At 36.9% G+C, this 25620-nt stretch overlaps 1 protein-coding gene across 4 annotated transcripts in view; it reads right to left on the reverse strand.

The window, feature by feature from the left end:
• LIN9 (lin-9 DREAM MuvB core complex component) overlaps positions 1-25620 on the reverse strand; it is a 103301-nt gene that overhangs the window by 70580 nt on the left and 7101 nt on the right. For all 4 annotated transcript variants that reach the window (XM_082426854.1, XM_082426856.1, XM_082426855.1 and 1 more), the window contains 6 exons: positions 24967-24999; positions 23443-23537; positions 21820-21924; positions 11636-11769; positions 10255-10380; positions 4563-4720 (listed from right to left, as the gene is read on the reverse strand). In XM_082426854.1, coding sequence (XP_082282980.1) covers positions 4563-4720; positions 10255-10380; positions 11636-11769; positions 21820-21924; positions 23443-23537; positions 24967-24999 — 651 coding nt within the window. The remainder of the gene's footprint in view (positions 1-4562; positions 4721-10254; positions 10381-11635; positions 11770-21819; positions 21925-23442; positions 23538-24966; positions 25000-25620) is intronic.

Raw genomic sequence — 25620 nt, forward strand, 5'->3', positions numbered from 1 at the left:
GGGAGGGTGAAATGGGTAAAGGGGATCAACTGTATGGTGAGAGACAGAAACTAAACTTTTGGTGGTAAGCATGCTGTAATGTAAAGAGAAGATGAAATATAATGTACACATGAAACTTATAATGTTATAAACCAATGTTACCTCAATAAAAGATTTTTAAAAAGTAATTCCTTTACTAGTTCTCAAAGTACGGCCCCACTTCAGCAGCACCAACACCACTTGGAAACTTCTTGAAATGCAAATTCTCATGCCCTACCCCTGACCTTCTGAATCAGAAACTCTGGAGTGGGGGCCAGTAATCTGTCTTTTTAAAGCCCTCCAGGTGATCTGACACACACTAAGGTTTCTGAACCTCAGTATTCTAGGGATTATAATATTCACTCTTTACTTATTACACTCTACTTCAGTTAATACTGTATACTCTCACTACAAATTTAAGAAACTTGAAACACAACAGTTCCATTTTACACATATATTTACCATTTCCGGTGCTGTTACTCTGTAGTCAAGGTTCCATCTGGTATCATATCCTTTCAATCTAAAAAGTTCATTTGACATAACATCTAGTGTTCTTTTCCCGTAAGAAGTCAGCTGCTATTTGTATCACTGTTCCTCATATAATGTTGTTTTTCTAATGAATGCTTTCAAGACTTACTCTGTATTTTTTCTGTATTGTGTCTAATTATGGGTTTTGTCTACACGTGGGTTATATGGCTTGGGGTTTAGAGTACTGTGGATCTGTACTTTTTTTTTTTTTTAAATCGAGTTTGGGGAAGGTGGCCAAAATGGCGGAGTAGGAAGTCCTTGAGCTCACCTCTTCCCATCGGCACACCAAAATTACAACTATTTACAGAGCAACTATTGATGAGAAAGACCAGAAGATAAGCAAAAATGATCTTCCACAACTAAAGATACAAAGGAACCACGACCAGACAGGTAGGAGGGGCAGAGACACAGTATAGTCAAGAACAATACCTCCACAAAGGGGAGGATAATAACAACTGTAGAGGTTCTCCCCAAGGAGCAAGGGATCTGAACCCCACGTGGGGCTCTCCAAACTGGAAGTCCTGCACTAGGACGACAAACACCAGAACACCTGCCTTTGAAGGCCAGCAGGGCTTACATTCGGGAGAGCCAGAGGGCTATGGGAAATAGACTCCATTCTTAAAGGGTGCACACAAAATCTTACAAGTCCTGGGACGCAGAGCAGAAGCAGTAATTCAAAAGGAGCCTCGGTTAGACCCACCTGCTGATCTTGGAGAGCCTCCCTGAGAGGCAGGAGCCAAGTGGAGTTTACCGGGCGGAAAGAGACACTTGTGGCAGCCATTTCTGGGAGCTTGTTCAACCATGAGGGCACCGGTGCTGGCAAGCGCCATTTTTTAACCCTCCCTCTAGCTTATTAGGGCTGGGACCCGGCCCCGCCCACCGGCCTGTCTGCACGAGTAATGGGGCACCTCAGGCCAAGCAGCTGGCTGGGCGGGGACACAGCCCCACCCACCAGCTGGCCGGCTGGGAGCCCCTGAGCCCACAGCCGCTTCAGGACCTGGACTTATCCACCAGAGGGCCCAGGACCGGCCTCTGACACCAACGAGCCTCACTAGTCCCAGGTCCCCAGGGCCCTGCACCAGAGACCCTGGGACCTGGCTTTGCTCACAAGTGAGTCAGCATTAGCCCCAGGATCAGCCTCACCCGCCACTGGGTCCTGGCCCTGCACACCAGAGACCAACGCACTAACTCAGGGAGTTCCAGGGCCCTGCAGCCAGAGACTTTGGGACTGGCTCCACCCACCAGTGAGCCGGCACTAGCCCCAGGGCCCGGGCTCACCCACCAGTGGGTGGGTACCAGCCTGGGGACCCCCTGGGCCTCAGCCCTGCCCACCAGTGGGCGGACACCAGGCCCTGCGGCTAGAGAACCCAGGACCCAGCTCTGCCTACAAGGGGGCCGGCACCAGCGCAGGGATCTCATCCCCTGTGCCCTGTCCCACCCACCACTGGGTGGACAGCAGCCCCAGGACCACCACAGCCCTATAGCCTGCTGTGTCTGGATGCAGCCCACAGACCAGCAGGCCAGCACTAGCTCCAAGACCCACTGAGCCCTAGTCCCGCCCACCAGCAGGCTAATGCCAGCTCTGGGACACCTTGGGCCCCTCAGCTAGCCGCCCCAGGAACTGCCCCTGTCCACCAGTGATGGGACACTAGCCCAGGGAATACCGGGGGCTCTGGCCTGCCAACCAGCAGGCTGACAGCAGGCCATCAGACATATTGGGCCCCTCAGCCAGCAGCCTCAGGACCCAGCTCCACTAACCATCAGGCTGATAACCAGGTTTGGGATATCCCGGGCCCCTACAGACAGCCATGCCAGGAACTGGCCCACCCACCAGCACTAGATCTGGGAGCCCAGCTCCGCCCACCAGTGGGCCAGCACTAGTCCCAGGAACCCCCACTCACGCCTGCAGCCAGCCACCTTGTGCCCCCCCCCCCCACAGACAGAGGACTTCCACGAGGCAGGGCCTAGCAAGCAACCTGAAGGAGGGCCAGCCACACCTACCAGCCTGCCCACAAGTAGTCAGGCCACCACAACAGAAGGACCCAGGCAGCCCACACGGGGGGCACCCCTAGAGCACAGAGCTCTGGTGACCAGAGGGGAGTGTGCTGCTGGGAAGCACAGTAGGTCTCCTACAAAAGGCCACTTCTCCAAGGTCGGGAAATGTAATGGATGCAAGTGAAATCATTATGAACTACACTTTACAGTGTGTATGTCAACTATATCTCAAAAAAACTGGAAGAAAAAAAAAAATCAAATCTTTTGTCTTTTTTTTCCCCACATGTCATTGTGCCTTTCTTCTCCTTTTAAGGACACTAATTACATGTATGTTATTTGCATAATATTGTCCCACAGGTCTCTGAGGCTCTATTAATGTTTTTTCCATTTTTTCCTCCATGTTTTCACAATGGATCATTTATATTGATTTATTCTGAAGTTCACTTACCCTTGGTTTTGCTGTTTCCAATATGCTTTTAAGCCCATTCAGATTTTTCTTTTCAGACACTATACTTTTCAATTTTAAATTGTTTTATCTAAGTAATTTCCATTTATCTACTGTGATATCTCCATTAATTATGACCATATTTACATTTAAGTTCTTGAACATGTTTTATAACAGATATTTTAAAACTAATTCCAGTATCTGAGTCATCCCAGCATCTATTTTCTATTGACTGCTTTTGGTCTTTACTTCAGAACCTGTTTTTATGTTTCTTCATAGGTTTCATAATTTTTTATTGTATGCTGACACCTCCTCTAAACCAAACAGAAACTTTCAAAAGCTCTAGTAGTTAGTTGATTCCTACAAACTTTTCTCATATCTTGACACATCCAGTCCCACCTATTCTGCATTGTGACATGAGTACCTACTTACTGACACTGTAAAATTTTCAGTCTTATCAAACAGTACGGCCAATCCTTAAATGCTGGAGCCCTTCACTTTTAAGGATTCCCTAACTGGGTCTATGTGTCACTCTATTCACGCCAGCATTTCTCTGATTCGTAGTTATATTGTAGACTTTGTACTTATTTATATGGGGTTTTCAGAACTAACATATTTTTTCAGGAATGCTCTCTCTCCCTCACTCTATCTCCACCCCCACTCCCAGACTAATTTTGTTAAGAGAGAGACCATATATATCATCTATAACTTCTATACATGGTAGGTTATGATTAAATGCATTCTTCTCTTTTCCAACTGCATTTTATATGCATGATACAGTCTCTTCCTTATTATCTACCTTTCCTTTCATTACCCATTTTTACAATATAATGGAAACATGTACCACTTTTATATCCAGAAAATAGTAATATAAATATGTAATTCAAGGTTCCCTTTCCTCCAGAAAATATTCTGATTAATCCAACCATTTTTCAAACACTTCCAGTACTATTACTACCCTACCTACCCACTTAACACCTTGTTATTTCTTGTATTACATAACTTGTAATTTTAGATCACCAAATTATTAAGGATTAACTTAAACTTGAGGTTTTGGTGGTAATTTCCCTCAGTGTTGTAACTTGAAGTGAACACATAGAATCACCACCTACAAATTGACAGAATTTACATCTTTACAAAATTTCGAGCAAACTACCTACTGAATAATTTAGTTTTATTCAGTCATTAGAAATGGAGTACTTCTAAACCCAAAGATCACAAGAACAATGGTGTTTGTGAACTAACCAGGTAAAAATGGTTAGAAAAGAAAATCAATGATGTGGAAGCAAAAATAGAATTCAAAATGTTTAAAATTTAAACATTATACTTATTTTAAATTTCATCTTTGTGGCAGTTTGCTTTAGTTTATGTTGTGGCAGACATTGCTTTGAAAAGGTACACTTTTATCCAATTTCTTTAAAAAACAGACTTCACAGATGAAGAAACAGTAACCTCTACAGAATATTGCTACAGAATTATAGTTTAAGCTTTCTAAATATAAAAGCCATTTGTCTAATAAACGTTATCTTGGTGAAAAACTGCAAGTCAAAATAGTAATAAGCTTATCTTCACCTACCTGTAACTTTGGTTCCAATAACCAGGGGCAAAGGAATTTCGTCTGGGAGATCTTTGAACTGTGAAACATCCGCAACTTTCCTTTGTTGTAAGAGCCTTATTTTCTGCCGTTTCTGTTTTAATGCTGATCTCTCTTCCTCAAAAAATGCAGAAGAACATCTAGAATAAATTATAAAAATCATATAAACTGATAACTGTCCTATATAAAAACTTCAAGTCAGACCATTCATCTCACTACTCCCTTTATTCTTCTCATTCTTTTAAGTACTATATTTAAAAATGGGTTCTTAGCAATAATAATTTTCTCTTCAAAGTAAATTACCTTTGTCTTTTTAAGAACAGAACCTTGCAAGACTGAAAGATACGTAAGTCTAGATTATTCCTTCCTATAAAGCAGGAGGATTTGTTCACCATCCTTTGACAAAACTGCACCTGGATCCCAGGTCTCCTCTTAAGAACAACGTTCAGTTTCAATACTCTATTCAAAAGAACATGATATTTTCCCTGTGACCCAGTGAGCCTATCTGTACAGGACTTAAAGATGAGATTTTCCACCGTGTAAACTTTTAATCATATTTCCTGTCTTGAAGTATGAATACTGAATATACTCTTATCTTTAGGGCCTGTCTTATTTCTATTTTCAAATTCTAGGATGAACCAAAGGTATTTGAACAAAGCTTTCAGGCCACGAAATATACATCCATATCACTACAGTCAAGATAATGAACATCAATCAGCCCCCCAAAGTTTCCTTGTGCCACTTTACTATCCCTCCTTTGCTTCCTCCCATTTCTATACTCCTACTTCTCAAGCAATCACTAAGTTGCTTTCTGTATTAAAGTTTCTATCTTCTAAAGTTTTATATAAATGGAATCATCTAGTATATACTCTTTCTTCAGGCTTCTTTCATTCAGCATAATTATTCTAAGATTTGTCCATACTGGTGTATGTATCAGTGGTTCATTACTTTTTATTGTGACACATCTTATTCTATGGATATATCACCATTTGTTTATCCATTCACCTGTTAGTGGACTTATGGGTTATTTCCAGGTTTTGGCTATTACGACAAAGTTGATATGATCATCTGTGTGTGGGCTTCTGTACAAACATATGCTTTCATTTCTCTTGGTTAAAGTAGTGGAAGGGCTGGGTCATACGGTCAATGTGTGTTTAACGCTTTAAGAAATCAAAGAATCCAAATATCACCAAAGAAGATATACAATTAGCAAATAAGCGTATGAAAAGATGCTCCACACTATATGCCACCAGGGAAATGCAAATTAAACGAGATATCACTACACACTTATGAAATTGCTAAAATCTGGAACACGGACAACTTCAAATGCTGGTGAGGATGTGGAACAACAGGAATTCATTCATTTCTAGTGGGAATGCAAAATGGAAGACAGTTTGGTAGTTTCTTACAAAACTAAATATACTCTTACCATAAAATCCAACAATCGTGCCCCTTGGTTTTTACTCAAATGAGTTGAAAACTTATGTCCACACAAAAATCTGCATAGATGTTTACAGAATCTTTATTCATAATTGCTAAAACTTGGAATCAACTAAGACGTTCTTCAGTAGGTAAACGAATAAACAAACTGGTACATCCAAAGAATGGAGTATTATTCAGCACCAAAAAGAATGAGCTATCAAACCACGAAAAGACATGGAGGAACCTGAATGCATATTACCAAGTGAAAGAAGCCAATCTGAAAAGGTTACATTCTGTGTGATCCCAATATATGACATTCTGGAAAATGCAAAGCTATGAAGACAATAAAAATATCAGTGGTTGCCAGCAGTTGTGGGGATGGGGAGAGGGGTGAATTGGTAGAACACAGAGGATTTTTAGGGCAGTGAAACTACTCTGTAAAATATAATAATGGTAGATATGTCACTAAACATTTGTCAAAACCCACAGAAGGTACAATCCCAAGAGTGAACTCTAATGTAAACTATGGACTTTGGGTGGTTATGACGTGTTGGTGCAGGCTCATCAGCTGTCACAGATGTACCACTCTGCGAGAGGACACTGATAGCGGACGAGGCTATGTATGTGGGGGGGGCAGTAAACCGGAAATCTCTGTATCTTCCTCTCAATTTTGTTGTAAACCTAAAACGACTTTTAAAAAATTAAGTCTTTTAAAAAAGAAAGAAAGGAACTGCCAAACAGTTTTTTCAAAGTGGTTATACAATTTTATATTCCCATCAGCGGTGTATAAGAGTTCAAGTTTCCCCACAGCCTCACCAACATGTGGTATGCTTAGTCTAATAAATTTTCAACTAGAAAATCTGTGGTTTTAATTTGCGTTTTTCTAATGACTAATTATGTTGAATATCCTCTCATTGGTTTATTTGATATTCTTACATCATTGGTGAATCATCTGTTCGAATCTTTTGCCAATTTGTTAAATGGGCTGTTTCTTTTTCTTTTTTTCAGCTGTGCAGTGCAGCATGAGGATTCTAGTTCCCCAACCAGGGATCAAACCCGTGCCCCCTGCAGTGGAAGCATGGAGCCCTAATCACTGGACCACCAGGGAATTCCCATTTGATTCTTAATACTGTATTTTCAGAGTTCTTCATACATTCTGGATATAATATACACTTTCAGCAATCAAATTTTATTTAAATAGTATTTTTGCATAGTCAATACATTCATAGGCTTCTAATTTAAAAGGTTCAAAAGGCACTGGAAACTCTAATACCTCTGTCCCTCGGTTTCCTGTCTTCCATCGGATCATGACTGTGAGTTTTCTACATGTCCTTCATTGATACTTTAGGAATACACAGGCAAAAAATGCTTATGTTCCCTTCTTATTTTCCCCAAATAGCTACAATATGCTCTGTTGTGTATTTTGCTTTCTTAAAGTATCTCAGCAATCACTTCTATATCAGTACATTAGAAACTTCCTCTGTTTTTTGGTGGTTTTTTTTTTGGCCACACCACACAGCATGAGGGATGCTGGTTCCCTGACTAGGGATTGAACCCGCGACCGCTGCAGTGGAAGCACAGGGTCTTAACCCCTGGACCTCCAGGGAAGTCCAACTTCCTCTGATTTTAAGTTAAATGATTTCAGAGTTTTCTACTATTTTGAGGTACCATACTTTAATTAATCATTCCTCTATTTATGGACACTTAGGTTTTTGCCAATCTTTTGCTTCTACAAATAATACTGTACATGTCATTTTACCCATGTACAAGTATTTCTGTGATGTAAATTCGCAGAAGTACTAGGTTACAGGGTATGGAAATTTGTAAATTTGACAGATATTACCAAATTGCCCTCCACAGAGGTTATATAAATTTAATCTCTCACCACCAATAGTGACTTTTTCACCACACCATTGCCAACCCAACATATTAAAACTTTATGAACTCCACTGATCTGATAGTTAAAAAACAGTATTCTGATTGTATATTTTATTTTATATTTCTCACTATGAGTAAGACTGAACTGTTTTCATCTGTTCAGAAGAGCCATTTCTTTTTCCTTTCTCATGTACTGTCATATAAACAGACACTTTTATTATAGGTTATTTGACTTTTTTTTATTGATTCATACATAGTTCTTCATATATTTGGAAATTAGTCCTTTGTCTGTGATAAGAATTATAAATATTTCTGTTATTGTCTTTTGACTTTGTTTATGGATTTTTTGTAAGGGGCAATGCAAAATGTTTTTATTTTTATGAAGTCAAATTTATTGATATTTTCTTTTATGGTTCCTAGCTTTGGGGCCTGTTAGAAAGATCTTCTCCAATTCAAGATTAAGCAAAACTCTCCTACAGGTTCCCCTAGTGGTTTTACTGTTTCATTTTAAAAATGTGAATCTCTGATCCTTTTCAAATCTTTCCTGGTCTAAGGTATGAGGTATGAAACCAACTTGTGTTTTCTTAGATTGCTTCAGAGTGGTCTCAGTATCCATTAAACAAGTAACTTAACCCCTCTCTCCCCTATGTGCTTGAGATGCAACCACTGTTATCATGTATTAAATTCCTGTAGACATCTTTGATTCTATCTGGACTTTCTCTCTTTTTTTTTTAGTTTTAATTTTATTGGAGTATAGTTGATTTACAATGTTGTGTTAGTTTCATGGGCTTTCTCTCCTTTTCAGTTCATCTTTCTATGCATGTACCACTACAACACCATTTTGATTATGATCACATTATATCTATTTTAATAGGTGATAATACGTACTACATATGTATGTATGAGACTACATAGTCTCCCTTTATTACTTTGCTTCTTCAGAATTTTCCTGGATCTTCCTGTTTGATTTCTCCTCTTATATGCGAATTTTAGAATTAGTTGATCTAGTTTAAAATAAAAAAAAGGGGGGGGCCTCCTGATATTTTTATTGGGACTGATTTTAGAATGCTGAGTATCCTAATCCAAGATCATCTATGTCTTCCCATTTCCTCATTTGTATCCTGCACATTTCCTGTTAAGCTCCTTCTTGGTATTTTATTTTACTTTTTTTTAGGATATTTGGAAAAGTATATTGTATCAATAATTTGTAGTGTACCTCAACCTCCTCAGAGAAAAGAAAAACTATAAACTTTTGTTGAAAATAAAGACTTCATTTCAACTATTAATTTACCTTGATGAAGTAAAGGACTATAAAATTCAACAATGTTATGGTAACATAAGAGGATAAATTAATAAGAGAAATATTATGATGACAAACAAACTGCAGAATTATAACTAAACAATAAAATAAGGAGGGACTCTCATTCTGACAATAATTAGAAACAGTGTGGCTTAATTTACTCAAACATGTAAAGTCACAGCAAAAAGCACCCAAATGGCCTAAAGTAATTACCAAAGACCATAAATTACCTATATGAAACACACTAACATATCACATTTTGATTTGTTCTTATAAATGAGGGAAATATTTAAAACATCAGCAGCAATGTCATCTTTTAATACAAGGGATAAAATAAAATATTACCAGTTCAATGAAAAGTTCTCCTTGAATTTCATTACCATCTACAGAAATCATGAAAACTAAATTCCATACCTACTTGTCCAAGTCACTTTATAATTCCAGGTCTTCTCTGAATTTCCCCACCATTTAAACTGAAAAAGTCTTACACATGCTTTTACTAGGCTGACAGACATGAGACTAATGATCTAGTATATTGCAAAATTTCACTCAAAAGTAATATAAGGTTTTCTGATGTGTTAAGAAAGCAAGATAACACTAGAAAAGGAAAAGCAGTTTAACACAAAAAGTAATTCTCAGGAAGTAACATATTGGATATATTCACTTGATTTGTTTTTATATAAAGTAAAACATGCATTTGTGGAAAGGCTCTTGAGGTGATAAAAAGAGTTTTACAAAAGGTAATAACAATGTATGCATAACCTTATAGCTTCATTAAATGACTTTTAGTGCATTCTTAAATATTTTTTGGAACATAGTGGAGCATAGATAATATAACAAAATTATGTTCAAAGCCTGTGACCTGAACAAAAATGAAATTGTGCATTTAATTACAAGATGCCTAAGTATAAAAAGCACCTACATTAATGTTGGTCAGTAGGATATATTAAACATATAACTATTCTGGAAAGTTGTGTTTTGGTACTAGTCCTTTTGAAGATGAAAAAGTCAATATGGTAATGATACTACCAACTAATTTATTAATTTTATTTTAAATAAAAACATTATTTTTACCTCCGTGGTTTCCCCATAAGCCGCCTGATTTTTCCCCATTCTACTCTTGTTAACTTTCTTGTTTTCAAATTAGGAAAAGATTCCTTTAGACACACACAGAAGTCATTGTCGCCTTCAAAAAGTGGTCTGTAAAACAGAAATGGTATTTTAATGGTTAATATACAAGGTGTTACTTAAGAGCCATAAAATTCAAAATATGCATTCCAATTTTCAACATATTAATCACAAGATGCCAAACCTTCACTTCTACCCAAAACAGACACAAATTCCAAGTGTTAAAATTAAACTAAATCCTTTGCATTTACGAAACAAATAATGTGTAAAAGTTACTCAAGAAACACTGTCTGTGCTTGAGATTCCAAAAGACACTGATTTTTATTAAAAATTTCCTAAAGGAGTCTATCCTTGCAGAGGCTATCTTGGCATTACCATTATATCTGGTGAGGATAAACAATGTAGCTACAAAGTATCTTTGTCCCAAAAGTAATACCATCACCAGGGAGTTCTCTTTGAGGGTAAATCAGTTTTAGAAAACTGGGGGACTCCAGAGGGTTAGATTAGTTCTAGGGAAATCGAGAACTCGGATCATACTAGGACACCCTGAGAGCTCTCTTAAGCCTACGAAAAAATTTGTGGACAAAAATAAAACAATTTTATTCATGAGTTTGGGAAACCAGTCTCAGCAATGACATATGAATATCTTGGGCTTAAATATGAATGTTCATGAGATTCACAAGGTTCAGAGTAGGCAACTGGTGAAAGCAGAGAAAGGTAATAAAGATAAGCAGTCAGCAAAGCAAGCACCACTGACTGGCATGGATTAGATAAGATTAGATTGTGGTGGATGAGAAATCAGAATTTTTCCTCAATAAATTCTGTTGTTGAATAATTGGATTTCACCCAAATCTCTTACTATGTTCTACTTAAACATTTACGTATAACTAAAATGCATGAATATCATCCCCCAAATAGAAAGACTCCTAAAAATCTTCCTGAATCACTTTTACCATTAATAACTGTTTCTCTATTATACTAGCATTTAAAATCTCAAGATTTATAAAACAAGTCCCATTCACTGCAAATAATGGTGCTTTGTTTTTAGGGTATCTCCACTCCATAGTCTTTGTAAATTATAATATGGAGATTATACTTTCATTTGATTTTTCAGAAAAACATATAACAACTTCTTCCCCAAAAGGGGGAGGAGGGAAGAAAACTATGAAAAACGGAAATGGATCAAACTAGAATGAGGAATAGAAAAAGAAATTCAGGAAAAAAATAGAATCAAAATAGACCTCTAGAAAAGGTTGAGGCTTTTAACATTTGAAAATCTTAAACTTTTGGTTCAAATGATACTTGTGATATGAGCCACGATACATACTTATCTATATTTGAGTAGAACCACTCATATATGCACCACTTATGTGCTTTGGGAAGCTTGAGTAAGTTACGTAATCGAAAACCAATCTTCTGTGAGGCCTTCTTATCTGGTGTTGACATTGTTGCTGTAAATTTCTGTACAATAAAAAAAAGAGATTAATTACAGTTCCATTAAGTAAAAATGAACATCTATAACAGTGAATACATTCGTAAAAAGGCAGATTATGGTAGGTACTCAAAAAGATTCAACAATATACAAAATGAAATTTTTTGTTATTATTTAACAAATATACATTCTGATTATTTCTTACAAAGTTAAAGCCTCCAATTTCATAACATATTTTGACAAGGAGGGTGAAATATTTGCCCCCGCCATGTTTGCACTACAGTGTAATTTCAATTTAGGTATGCAGAAGAAGATACTTGTGAAAAATATTTCTAGAGCTCTTGGGCCAGAAAAGACCAGTAAGGACTCTGACACTATTGTGAGAGACAGAGTGAGAGCGAGAGAAAGAACCTGCAGAAAATATCACTCATTTGTATGAACTTTAGAAATGTTTGGAAAGATGTTTTGTACTCATGGATTGGAAGAGTATTGTTAAAATGTCCATAATACCCAAAGCAATCTACAGATTCAATGCAATCCCTATTAAAATTTCAATGGCATTTTTCACAGAAATAGAACAAGCAATACTAAAACTGTTATGAAACTACAAGAAAACCTGAATAGCCAAAGTAACCTTGAGAAAAAAGAACAAAGCTGGAGGCATCATGCTCCCTGATTATAAACTATATTACAAAGCTACAGTAATCAAAACACGATGGGACTAGTATAAAAACAGACACATTAGAGCAATGGAACAGAATTGAGCCCAGAAATAAATACATGCATATATGGTCAACTGATATTTGACAAGGTAACCAAGAATACTCAATGAGGAAAAGACAGTCTCTTCGATAAATGGTGTTGGGAAATGGTTTTCACATGCAAAAGAATAAAATGGGCTTCCTGTCTTACACCACTCATAAAAATTAACTCAAAATGGATTAAAGCCATACATGTAAGACTTGAAACCATAAAATTCCTAGAAGAAAACATAGGGAAAAATCTCCTTGACACTGGTCTTGGCAATGATTTTTTGGAGATGACACCAAAAGCAAAGGCAACAGAAGCAACAATCAACAAGTGGGACTATATCAAACTAAAAAGCTTCTGCACCGCAAAAGAAACAATCAACAAAATGAAAAGGCAGCCTACAGAACGAGAGAAAATGTTTGCAAATCATATATCTGATAAGAAATTAATACCCAAAGTATGTAAGAAACTCATAGAACTCAACAACAAAAAGACAACCTGATTAAAAAATGGACAGAGATGCTGAATAGACATTTTCCCAAAGAAGACACAAATGGCTAACAGGTACATGAAAAGGTGCTCAACGTCACTAATCATCAGACAAATGGCACAGTGAGATATAACCTCACACCTGTTAGAATGGCTATTATCAAAAAGCCAAGAAATAACAAGTGTTGGAGAGCATGTGGAGAAAAGAGAACCCTGTGAACTGTTGCTGGAAATGTAAATCGGTGCAGCCAGTATGCAAAACAGTATGGAGGTTCCTCAAAAAATTAAAAACAGAAGTACCACATAATCCAGCAATTCTAACTCTGGGTGTTTATCGAAAGGAAATGAACTATCTCCAAAAGATACATGCAGCCCCATGTTTGTTGCAGTATTATTTACAATAGCCAAGACATGGAAACAACCTATGCATCCACTGACAAATGAATGAAGAAAATGTCGTGTGTGTATATATATATATATATATATAGAATATTATTCAGCCATAAAAAAGAAGGAAATCTTGCCATTTTTGACAACATGGATAGGCCTTGAGGACATTATGCTAAGTGAAATAAGTCAGACAGAGAAAGACAAACACCATATAATTTTACTTATATGTGTGACCTAAAAAAACATTACCTCCCTCCCCACAAAAAACCCAACTCAGTAGGTACAGAGAACAGACTGGTGGTTGCCAAAGACAGGGGTAGGGGGGCAAATGAAATGGATAAAAAAAGGTCAAAAGATACAAACCTCCAGTTATAAAATAAATAAGTCATGAGGATGTAATGTACAGAACGGTGACAATACCATACTGTATACCTGAAAGTTGCTATGAGAATAAATTTTTAAAGTTCTCATTACAAGAAAAATATTTTTGTAACTATGGTAATGGATGTTAACTATAGTAGACTTACTGTGATGATCATTTCACAATATATACAGATATTGAAATCACCATGTATACCTCAATATAATATTATATGTCAATTACATTTCCTTTTTTAAAAAGCTTAAAAAACACCATCAGAACATCAAAAGAATACAACACAACCAAGTGGAATTCATTCATGTCAAGAATACAAGGATGGGCCAGTATTAGAAAACTATTAATGTAATCTGCCATTATTAATAAATCAAACAATAAAAATCATATGATCACCTCCACTGATGCTAAGAACACTTGATAAAATTCAATATCCATTAAAAAAAAAACTCTTAATGGAATAAAAGTAGACAAAATGACTAAAAAAACATGATATACCAAAAGTTCAATGATACAGCTAAAGAAGTACTTGAAGGGAAATTTAATTCATTGGGTAAATGCTTATATTTAAAAAAGGAAAAATTTCAAATAAATAACTTATCCTTCCACCTTAAGAAACTAGAGAAAGAAGAAAACTCAAAGCAAACAGAGGAAGAAAATAATAAAAATTAGAGCATAAATAATAGAAAGAAAAAATAGAAAACCAATAGAGTAAAATCAATAAAACCAAAAGTTCTTTGAAAAAAATCAACAAAATTGACAAACCTTTAGCAATACTGACCAAGAAAATAAAAACAGATGAACACTTTAACCTTCAAAACACATTCCTCCCCATTCCAATCGAAATGTCAGTATCGGACTTCCCTGGTGGCACAGTGGTTAAGAATCCGCCTGCTAATGCAGGGGCCAAGGGTTCAAAGGTTCAAGGGTTCAAGGGTTCAAGCCCTGGCCCGGGAAGATCCCACATGCCACGGAGCAACTAAGCCCATGCGCCACAACTACTGAGCCTGCACTCTAGAGCCCACGAACCACAACTACTTAGCCCACGTGCCACAACTACTGAAGCCCGTGCGCCTAGAGCCCATGCTCCACAACGAGAGAAGCCACCACAATGAGAAGCCTGCACGCTGCAAAGAAGAGTAGCCACTGCTCGCCACAACTAGAGAAAGCCTGCGTGCAGCAACGAAGACCCAACGCAGCCAAAAATAAAATAAATAAATAAATTAATTAATTTTTTAAAAAAGAAAGGTCAGTATCATATTCAATGTTAAAATTCTAAAAACATTCTCATTAAAGTGAGGAATATGACAAAGATGTTGATTAAACCCCTATTTTTGACACTGCTTTGATGGAATTAGCCAGTTAAACAAAAGGAATAAAATTGTAAAGGAGAAGACAAAATTACCATTATTTGCAGGTGATATGACTCCTCCAGAAAACTCAAGAAAATCAACTATAACCATTAAAAGGAATAAGAGAAATTAATAAAGTGGGAGAAAACAAAGTTGTTATACAAAAATCTCTATTTAAAAAAAATCATTATCAACTGAACTGCCCCAGAGCCCGAGGGGAGGGCAGACTCACTGAGGCTGCCAGCTCTGGAGGGGCCCCACCAGCCGAAGCCGCCACAGTCCTTGGGACCGCGGGCCAGTTGTTTCAACAAGTAACTTAAAGACAAAACGGAAAAACAAGGAGGTTTGTGCCTGAGATCATGTTGATGTGAAACCAGGGATGGCCACCTTGTGCCAGATCATTCATCCTGGGGTAAGCCAGCTGCCATGTCATGAGGACACTCAAGCAGCCCTAAGGAGAGATCCATGTGGCAAGGAACTGAGGCCTCCTACCTACAGCCACGAAATCAAATTATCAATGCCTGAAGGAGACTGACCAGAGGCCCAAGGACACAGGAAATATCAAGGTCATTACACAAACATCAGCCCCACAGAACCCCTAAAGCCCAGATCCTGAAGAAGCAAAAGAGGAGATAAACTGCCTCAAAAGGGATATTAGTCATGTATACTCCCTGCAAGAGTACATCAAAGGGCTTGTTTCCACTGATGATGACAAGAGATGCTACAACGGTACTTTAAGTTTTCAATATAATGGAAAATAAACTGAAAAAAAAAAAAAAAACATTATCGGGACGTCCCTGGTGGTGCAGTGGTTAAGAATCCACCTGCCAATGTAGGCGACACGGGTTCGAACCCTGCTCCAGGAAGATCCCACATGCTGCAGAGCAACTATGCCAGTGCACCACAACTACTGAGCCTGCGCTCTAGAGCCCGTGAGCCACAACTACTGAGCCCGAGTGTCACAACTACTGAAACCTGCGCACCTAGAGCCCATGCTCCACAACAAGAGAAGCCACTGCAATGAGAAGCCTGCACACCACAACGCAGAGTAGCCCCTGCTCGCCGCCACTAGAGAAAGCCCATGCGCAGCAACAAAGACCCAACGCAGCCAAAAATAAATAAATAAATAGATAGATAAATAAATAACTAAATCATTATCTTTTCTATATATCAATGAGAACAAATTAGACAATCAAACAGAAGAAATATCCTGTTTATGACAACAAAAACAACAAGAACAAAAAGTATTAAACACCTAGGAATATACCTAAGAAATGTGCAAGATTGACATGGAAAAAAATTTTAAAGTCTACTAAGGGGTATTAAGGCTTGAATAAGTAGAACTACAACCAGTTCTTGGATGGGTAGTACCAATGTTACACGTCATAACCCCAAAATTAATTTATAATATTAGTTCAACATCAATGAAAATCCCAACAGAATTTTTTTCCTAGTCAAGTTGATTCTAAAGTTCATATGGAAAAATAAATGTGCAAGTATACTTAAGAAAATCTTAAAAAAGGATAAGTAATAATGTTATATCAGAGATTAAAACACAATATAAAGTCACATTAAAACAATTTGAGGGACTTCCCTGGTGGCGCAGTGGTTAAGAATCCTCCTGCCAATGCAGGGGACATGGGTTCAATCCCTGGTCCGGGAAGATCCCACATGCCGCAGAGCAACTAAGCCCGTGCACCACAACTATTGAACCTGTGCTCTAGAGCCCATGAGCCACAACTACTGAGCCTGTGTGCCACAACTACTGAAGCCCGTGTGCCCTAGAGCCCGTGCTCCGCAACAAGAGAAGCTACCACAATGAGAAGCCCACGTGCCGCAACGAAGAGTAGCCCCCGCTCACCACAACTAGAGAAAGCCCATGTGCAGCAACGAAGACCCAACGCGGCCAAAAAATAAATTAAAAAAAAAAAAGTTGACATAAGCACATGTAGAGACATGTTAGATATAAAGAGACAGAAAGTCTAGAAATAGGGGTTTCCCTGGTGGCGCAGTGGTTAAGAATCCACCTGCCAATGCAGGGAACATGGGTTCGATCCCTGGTCCGGGAAGATCCCACATGCCACAGAGCAACTAAGCCCATGCCACAACTACTGAGCCCACGCGCCGCAACTACTGAAGCCCTCGCGCTCTAGGGCCCAAGTACCACAACTACTGAAGCCCGTGCTCTGCAACAAGCCACCGCAATGAGAAGCCCACACACCAAAACGAAGAGTAGCCCCCACTCGCCACAACTAGAAAAAGCCTGCGTGCAGCAATGAAGACCCAACGCAGCTATAAGAAAACAAAAAACAAATTAAAGAATAAAAAGAAAGTAACTTGGTCTTCCACATTTGAATTCTTTAAAAAAAAAAAAAGTCTAGAAATAATCCCAAATATATACATGAATATAGCTTGTCATGCAGCAGCATTATAAACCAATGTATAAAAGATGGATTGTTCAGTAAATGTTACCCAGGACAACTAAGTAGTCCTCTAGGAAAAAAATTCGGTTGCAGTCTTACCTCATTCCTTACTGCAAAATAAATTCCAGATGGATTGAAGATTTAAACATTTTTTTAAAAAATGAAATAAGAAATATAGAGAGAATTCTAAAACTATAAATGTTAGACTAGGGAAGGTCTTTCTAATCATAAAATCAAAAAGTCATTAAAAGGAAACAGAGCTATATCTGACCCTTAGAATTTTTTCAGTCCTCTATGGTGAAAAATATAGAAACAAAGCAAAAGACAAACTACAAACTGTGAAAAAAATTATAACCAGTATGAACAGCCAAAGGGCTAATATTCTTAATATATATAAAATTCTTACAAACTAATAAGAAAATGACCAACAATCTAATAAAAAACAGGAGAAAGACAAACAGTTTAGAGCTAAGGAAAGAAAGTTTGTAAACATATATGAAAAGTATCTCACCGTCACTCATAAATGACATGCCAACTAAAACAAGTGAGATGCTGTTATGAGATTAGCAAAAATCTAGATGTTTGGTTATACACTGAGTTAACAAGCATTAGGTAAAATAGGCACTGTGACATATTACTGGTTGAAAGTATAAGCCAGTGCAATTTCTTTGGAGAACAATTTGGCACTACTTTAAAAACTTTAAATGTGCATATCCTGTGATCCAGCAATTCCACATTTTAGCCATCTGCCCTAGATAAACACTTGCAAATTTATACAAGTATGTTTGGGATGTTCACTACAGCATTGTTTGTAATAATGAAAACTTAGAAACCACTTGAATGCCCATAAAATCGGAGAATTTATAAATAAATTATGGTATAAGATTGACTACTACAAAACAGTAAAAAGAAATGAAATATTGAATCCTGTCTAACTAAATCAGTCAGCATGGCCAGATCTCAAAAACAGACTTTTGATTCCACTGCAGGGGGCCCGGGTTTGATCCCTGGTCAGGAAACTAAGACCCCTGCAAGCCACGAGGCAAATAAACCCAAAAGAACAAACAAACCAAACCAAAACAAAACAAAAAAAAAACACTTTTGAGTGAAAAAATAAATTACAGAATGATGCCTGATACAGTATCATGAAAATAATACTATAAATGTAATTTTAAAACTACATACACAAAACAATACCATATATTTTCTATGAATACATATATAAAGGTTTAGAAGTATTAAAAAGATCTAAAAGGATAATCAAACTACAGTGGTTGGTTACCAGTGGAAGAGGGAAGCAGATCTGGAGGGTAGGTGAAGGTCAAAATTAACTTTTTATTTTTTAGTATAAAACTTTACTTAGGAAAAATTGTAGATTTATAGAAAAGTTGCAAAGATAATACAGAGGTTCCATATGCCCTTCATCCAGCTTTCCCTAATGTTAACATCTTATAAAACCATGGTCTGTCAAAACTAAGAAATTAACATTCGTATAATGCTATTAACTAAACCACAGACTTCATTTGGATTTCTCCAGTTTTTCCATTAATGTCCTTTTTCTGTCCCAGAATCCAATTCAGGATACCACATTGTACTTAGAAAATTAACTTTTTAATGTAAAAAAAAATTATATGTCATGAGTTATTTAGCATAAATAATAATCAAATTATTATAAAGTATTATTATCAGAAAGAGTGCTATTTTTATTTCTACTGAGTTATTGACCCAAATTCTAAAATAGGGTATTGGTGGCTCATTGCATACAAAACTGTATTAAAGATTTCTCTGTTGAGTATGAGGAAATATATTCAATCTGTTAGTGGAAATATAAATTATTACAACTTTTATAAATAGATTATTAGGTAGTATCTTCCAAAGTTTAAGTGTAAATACCCTTGTAGCAATTACACTTCTAAGGGTTTATTCAACAAATGGAAAATGGAGAGTGACTGCTACTGATTTTTTTTGAGATGATGAAAATGTCCTAAAATTGGTTGTGGTGATAGTTGCACACCTCTGTGCATATATTAAAACGACGGAATTGTATGCTTTAAATAGGTAAATTGTATGCTATATTAACTGTATCTCAATAAAGCTACAACAAAAAAGTAGAGCTGTGAAGACAGGCTGCCTGCCATTTAGCATCGGCTTTCACTTATTAGCTTTGTGATCTTGAACAAGATACTTCTCTGTGGACTTCCCTGGTGGCGCAGTGGTTAAGAATCCACCTGCCAATGCAGGTGACATGGGTTCGAGCCCTGGCCCGGGAAGATCCCACATGCCGTGGAGCAACTAAGTCCGTGCACCACGACTACTGAGCCTGTGCTCTAGAGCCCGAGAGCCACAACCACTGAGCCCACGTGCTACAACTACTGAAGCCCGCGGGCCTAGAGCCCACGCTCTGCCACAACAGAAGCCACCGCAATGAGAAGCCTGCACACTGCAACGAAGAGTAGCCCCCGCTCGCCGCAACTAGAGAAAGCCCGCACACAGCAACGAAGACCCAGTGCAGCCAAAAATAAATAAATTAAAAAAAAAAAAAAAAAAGATACTTCTCTGTGTCTGTTTTCTCACCTGAAAATGGGAAATAAGATAATAGTAACCTAACTCATGGGGGGTTTGAAGATTAAATCAAAGTAATACATATGAAGTGCTTAGAACAGGATCTGGCACATACTAAGTACTGAATAAACGTTGGTTTTTAATAATTTTCCAGCTCTGAATAGTGCTCTTTAAACAAACACACAGATAGAATACACCAGATTTGAGGCTGTGACTAGGAAAGTAAGGGAACAACACATATCATGTAAATGAAGACTGAAAGAACTAGGCATGTGAAGACTGAAAGAACTAGGCATGTTAAGACTAGAAAAGAGAAAACTCAGAGGATATAAAATTTTTTCACATAGTTCAAGAAGTCTCATATCATGTCTGTCCTATGTTATATTTGTTCTGTATTGCTCACAAGTAGAAAGGCCTTTGTGAAATAGTCCCAGAAGGAATGATATGCGCCTGGGAAGGAGGGCTTTGGATAGACTTACGGCAGGATAGTTTCATAGTCACAAAGACCAGAGTTTTCTGTATGTTTGAAAATTTTCCTAGTAAATAGTTGGAGGGAAAAAAAAGAACTGAAAAAAAAATCCACACCTCTGGAAATTTAAAAAATCTAAACAGAGTTAAAGGATCCAAATTATCCTAATAACACAGCTCTTCTAAAATCAATACAAGAAATAGTTGTTGACTATTCTTGTATTCATTCAATCTTGTACCTGACATCTACTGAGCCAAGCAATGCACACTGTGTATTAGTTTCAACTGGGTCAAATTTTTAAATTGAATTTTAGATGCTTATGCATACTTGTCCCTGATGTTAAAAAGTTCATATATTTTTGCTCATTTTACAGAGAACGAACATATTTTACTATTTGAAATGATTATAAAGGTATGTAAAAGTTCTTTGGTTTTTTGTGGTTTTTTTTGGTAGGGCATATTGCTGGTAATACCTTTAATTAATTTGATGCCAAATCCTTGGTTGAGAAAATTACCTCTACTGTGATACATCCTACTGGAAAATGTTATAACACTTTTGAAAAAAAAAGAATGGGAAGTAGGAAATAACTATATCAAAAATTATACATTTCATAGGAGAAAATTATTGTATTCTTAAAGTTAATATTTCCTTATCTAATTTTCATTCATTCCTTTGATTCTTACATGTCCATTATAATTTTTCTTTAAAAGATGTGTCAAAAATGAAAAAGGAGATATGATTTCATGCTCTATATTTTCCTCTTTTGGATAAAGGAAGTCTTCAACATACTTCACTCAATGACAAAGTAAAATGAGTTTTCCCCTCTGATTTCCATGCAAACGCCAAGCTGATTCCAATTTGCCAAATCCATTTGCTGAATGTCCACTATCTCCATGCTTAAAAAAAAGGGTGTGCATGGGAATTCCCTGGCGATCCAGTGGTTAGGACTCCGTGTTTCCACTGTAGGGGGCACAAAATCCTGGTTCAATCCCTGGGGAACTAAAATCCCGCATGCCTTGTGGTGCGGCCAAAAAAAAAAAAAAAAGAAGAGTGTGCATTTGTAAGACTGAGGACTGGCTTTCTACGCTGGCTTAAAGCCCATCAATAAAATAATGTCCTTTTTTAGGTAACTAAAACAGGAGCTGAGCTGAAATACTGATTTAAAGAACCTGTTACTCAAAATGTCATAGAACAATAAATATAAACTTTATTATACTGAGCGATTGCTCACTTCTGTTCAATGAAACAAAATTTTAGCACACACATACCTGTGGAACCATTGCCACCCTCTGATTTCTCTTAGGTGACCTTGTATTTATTTGTCTGTCATCTTCATCAGAAAAGAGCCGACTTCGTTTTGAATTTCTGAAAGGCTATGATAGAAATTTTTTTATTTAATGAAAAGGCCAAACACCTGCCATTTTTGTTCCAAAACACAATTCTATACTTGGAAAATACAGCTAACTCTGAATTATCAGCAGTATTGAAGGATGAAGAATGGGTAATAAAAAGCACACAAATAACTTCAGATTTTAGAAAGTAGAAAGATACATATGTACGTAATTTGTTTAGAAACGAAACACCTAGCTGTTAATTAAAACTAGAACCCAAGTCTTCTTCGTATAGTACACTGGCAGTCTTGAATGTTGAAGATAGGAAAATTAAGCTCTGGAAATTCTAGTTCTCATTATGTTGGCGCTTGGATTAATACCAACCAGTTGGGTGTTTCACCTGATAGGTCTATTGGATAGGGCTGGGTTGGGACAAAGTTACTAGATCACTTTAGAGAGTAAATCTAAATGTATATAATATTATACTAGATCTGCTGTCAAAAACTGTTGACAAATTTCCATTTGCAAATAAAAATACAAGATACCTATAACAGATACTTGATAAGTGCATGTAGAACTAAAAAATTTTAAGTATCCAAAGTATATCACACACTTAAGGATTTATAATATGAAAAATTTTACAGTCCATCCTAGGTTCAGAGGCTTAATAGGGAAGAACAACAGAAATAATATCCCAATAGCACCCACATCATTTTTCAAATCCTTCTCCCACCATTCAAGACAGTTCCATGCCTACTTAGAACTGAAGCAGGTGCAGCAGGCTAGCAACATATGGGAAGCATCCAACTGGGTCAAGGCTAGAGGTATGGACCAGTGAAATTAAACCCACTGAGAGTCTCAACACTGCAGAGCCCTGACAGGAAGTCCCTTCTACCCTGCTCCCTTCCTCTGACCATGGGCAGAGAGGAGGAAGAGAGTGATGGTGACAGAAATGATAACAGCGTGGAGAGTCCTGTATGCTCACTGTGGCCAGCTGCCCAGGCTACTGACAGCTACTGTCTAACCTAGCTCCAGGCTTGTTTCATGATTGACCCCTAAAATTTCCTGGCTACCTGGCTGGGCAGGGGAGGAAGAGAGGCCCCGAAAATTGTTAGTCACGCCAATTATATGCTCATCTCTACTTCCCACCCCTAAATGCATTTATGCTTGACTTACACAAGATTTCAGTATCCTACCACTTATTTATATATCTTTTTGTAGGACCAGAGCCAGGTACAATCTTTTTATTAAAAAAAATCTATTAAATTATTAAAAATCTATTAAAAGTAAGATTTCGGGTTGTTGGAGTTTTTTGGGTTTGTCTATTTAAAGAAACTACAATTACTTAACAAATGCTTAATGATGAATAGATTATCACAGGCTATAGATTATTTATCTAGACATGATCAAATACTGTTCAATGACAGTTAATGACACAAATACTTGGAGTTGGGGAAAACCCTTGGAAAATTTTTATAGTGCTTTAAGAATGTGCACATGACAATAATACAGACAATTTAGCTATCATAGTCTAAAGAGTAAGAAAAACTAATTCCTTACCATTTCCACAGCAGAGCCTGTATTCCTGCCTTTCCAAACAGGTGTTTTTTGTAAAGAGCTGTACTTTTCAGTCCATGTGTTAGATAAGCTTCCCTCTGTAATAAATAATTATTAATGATATTTAAGTTTAGTTCAAAGGATTTCATACTATAAACATGGCCTTTTTAATAACAGCAATATATCTGAAATATTTACGAATATGGAAAAAATATACTGACCATAATAATTTTAGTTTATTACAAATGAAAAAAAATTTTCTGTATTTTTTTGTCAAACTCTGTAAATAATTTGACAAGGCAATGCTACTTGAAAGTATTACATTTTCATATTAAAACATGTGTGGCTTATTTCATTTTGGTTTTCAATAATTCCTCTATTCTTATTTGCCAAGAACTACCTCAGTACAATCTGACTGAAAGCAGGCAAGGGAAAATGGGAAAAGCTCCTTTAACCTTGAATTTAGAGCATATTTCTGTTTCAATGTGCAAAACCTTTGATATAAAAAAATGAAATATGTGGGTTATTTTTCCTTAATTCAAAGAAACGTCTTCAGAGTTGTATGCAACCAGAAAAAATCCGATCAAGTAACCAATTAAGTGTGTTATGAAAATAAAGAAGGTGAGTTTAATGTTTACAAAAAGGATATGTTTATTTAGAGAGAGATATAGAAAACTGGGATGAATATACACAAGATAGTTATTTTTATTTCCTTCTAATTACCTGAAAGCATTTTCTAATTTTTCTATAAAAAATTTATATCACTTCTATGTATTTTCTTAAAAAGAGAAATGGCTTTAATATTGGGAGAAAAAAATTAGTGGAATACTTTTTCAGACATATATTTTAATAAGTACAAAAGAAAAGAGATGGGATGGGGTTGATCCTGCTAGGCAAATAAATTAGGGTAATCCTGGAAGATAAGTGTTCTCAAGCCAGAAGGACTTAATTTGGTAGATCACCAATCCAAAGTATAATACAGTAGCTTTAAAAACTGAAAGTACTAATGAATCTTTGAGAAGATCTACATTGGTTCCAAATTTACTCACCCAGTAGAATCTTGCTCAAGAGGTAAAATTTCAAAATAAATTATATTAAGAGGATAGGTCTAACGTACTTACACAAAGAAACAGCAAGACCAAGGAACATGTCTAACTTTTTCTCAGAAAAAAATACTATCATTCTTTTATTTCAAGAGACTTGCATTACTACTTAGAAGACAAGATTCTCAAAAAACAAACAATTATGTAAAAATACAGCTTAGCCCAGTTGTTTAATAAATGATTTAACTCTAGTAAGAAATGTCTGGAACGTTTACTTAGAAACTTCTTTAATCAATAATTCTAGGGGGAGAAAACCAAGGGCCAATTCCCCATATGAACTTATTATCACCAGTGAAAACCAATATTTAAAAGCTATAATAAATCATAACTTAGAAAGAAAAGAGAAATACTATATCCAAATAAATTTAATGAAATAAATTCCTAGTTTGTGTCATACCTAAAAGAATCATGCTATGATTCTTACCTTTTAAACTGACAAGGGCTTTCGCTGAAGAGCCTGCAATGAAAACAAATCAGTATTACTTCAGAATCAAAGTGAGAGAAAAAGAACTTGGTTTAGGGTTAAAAGTGATACATTTAGTTTTAGCAATGTTGAAGTGACAGTGGAATGTGCAATTAGAAATAACTAGTAGACAATTCAAGCTATTGACCAAAACTCAGACAATGTAAGGAAGAACTGGAGATATCTGGGAGTCTTGTTTGAAGTTGTGAGAACTGGAGACCTTCCCAAGAGAGAAAAATGTAGAAAGAGAGGTAAGAGGAAGAGTAGGGACAGAAGTGATTTTGGATCCTCACCCAGAAGTGTGCTGGAGAAGGAAAAGAGAAAGGGAATTGACATTTATTGAGGCAAAGATCAGAAGTGGTAATAGAGTGGAGAAAACAGAAAATGGAAATGATCCAGGGACTGTCATAGCAGACAATAAGTCCCTTGGAAGTCTAGAATGCAGGTATGTGCACCACTTAAAGATCCAAGCTGGATTAGGGAGCTGGAGGGGTTCACTGACTAAAACATTAGTGCATATTAGAATAACCAGGAAGCTCCTCAGACATGCAGAAACCGTATGATTAATAAAGGCCCTCAGGGGATTCTGTTGCAGGTACCCCTCAGGCCCATTTC

Source organism: Balaenoptera physalus (assembly GCF_965194825.1).
Source record: "Balaenoptera physalus genome assembly, chromosome: 1".
NCBI classification, from domain to species: Eukaryota; Metazoa; Chordata; class Mammalia; order Artiodactyla; family Balaenopteridae; genus Balaenoptera; species Balaenoptera physalus.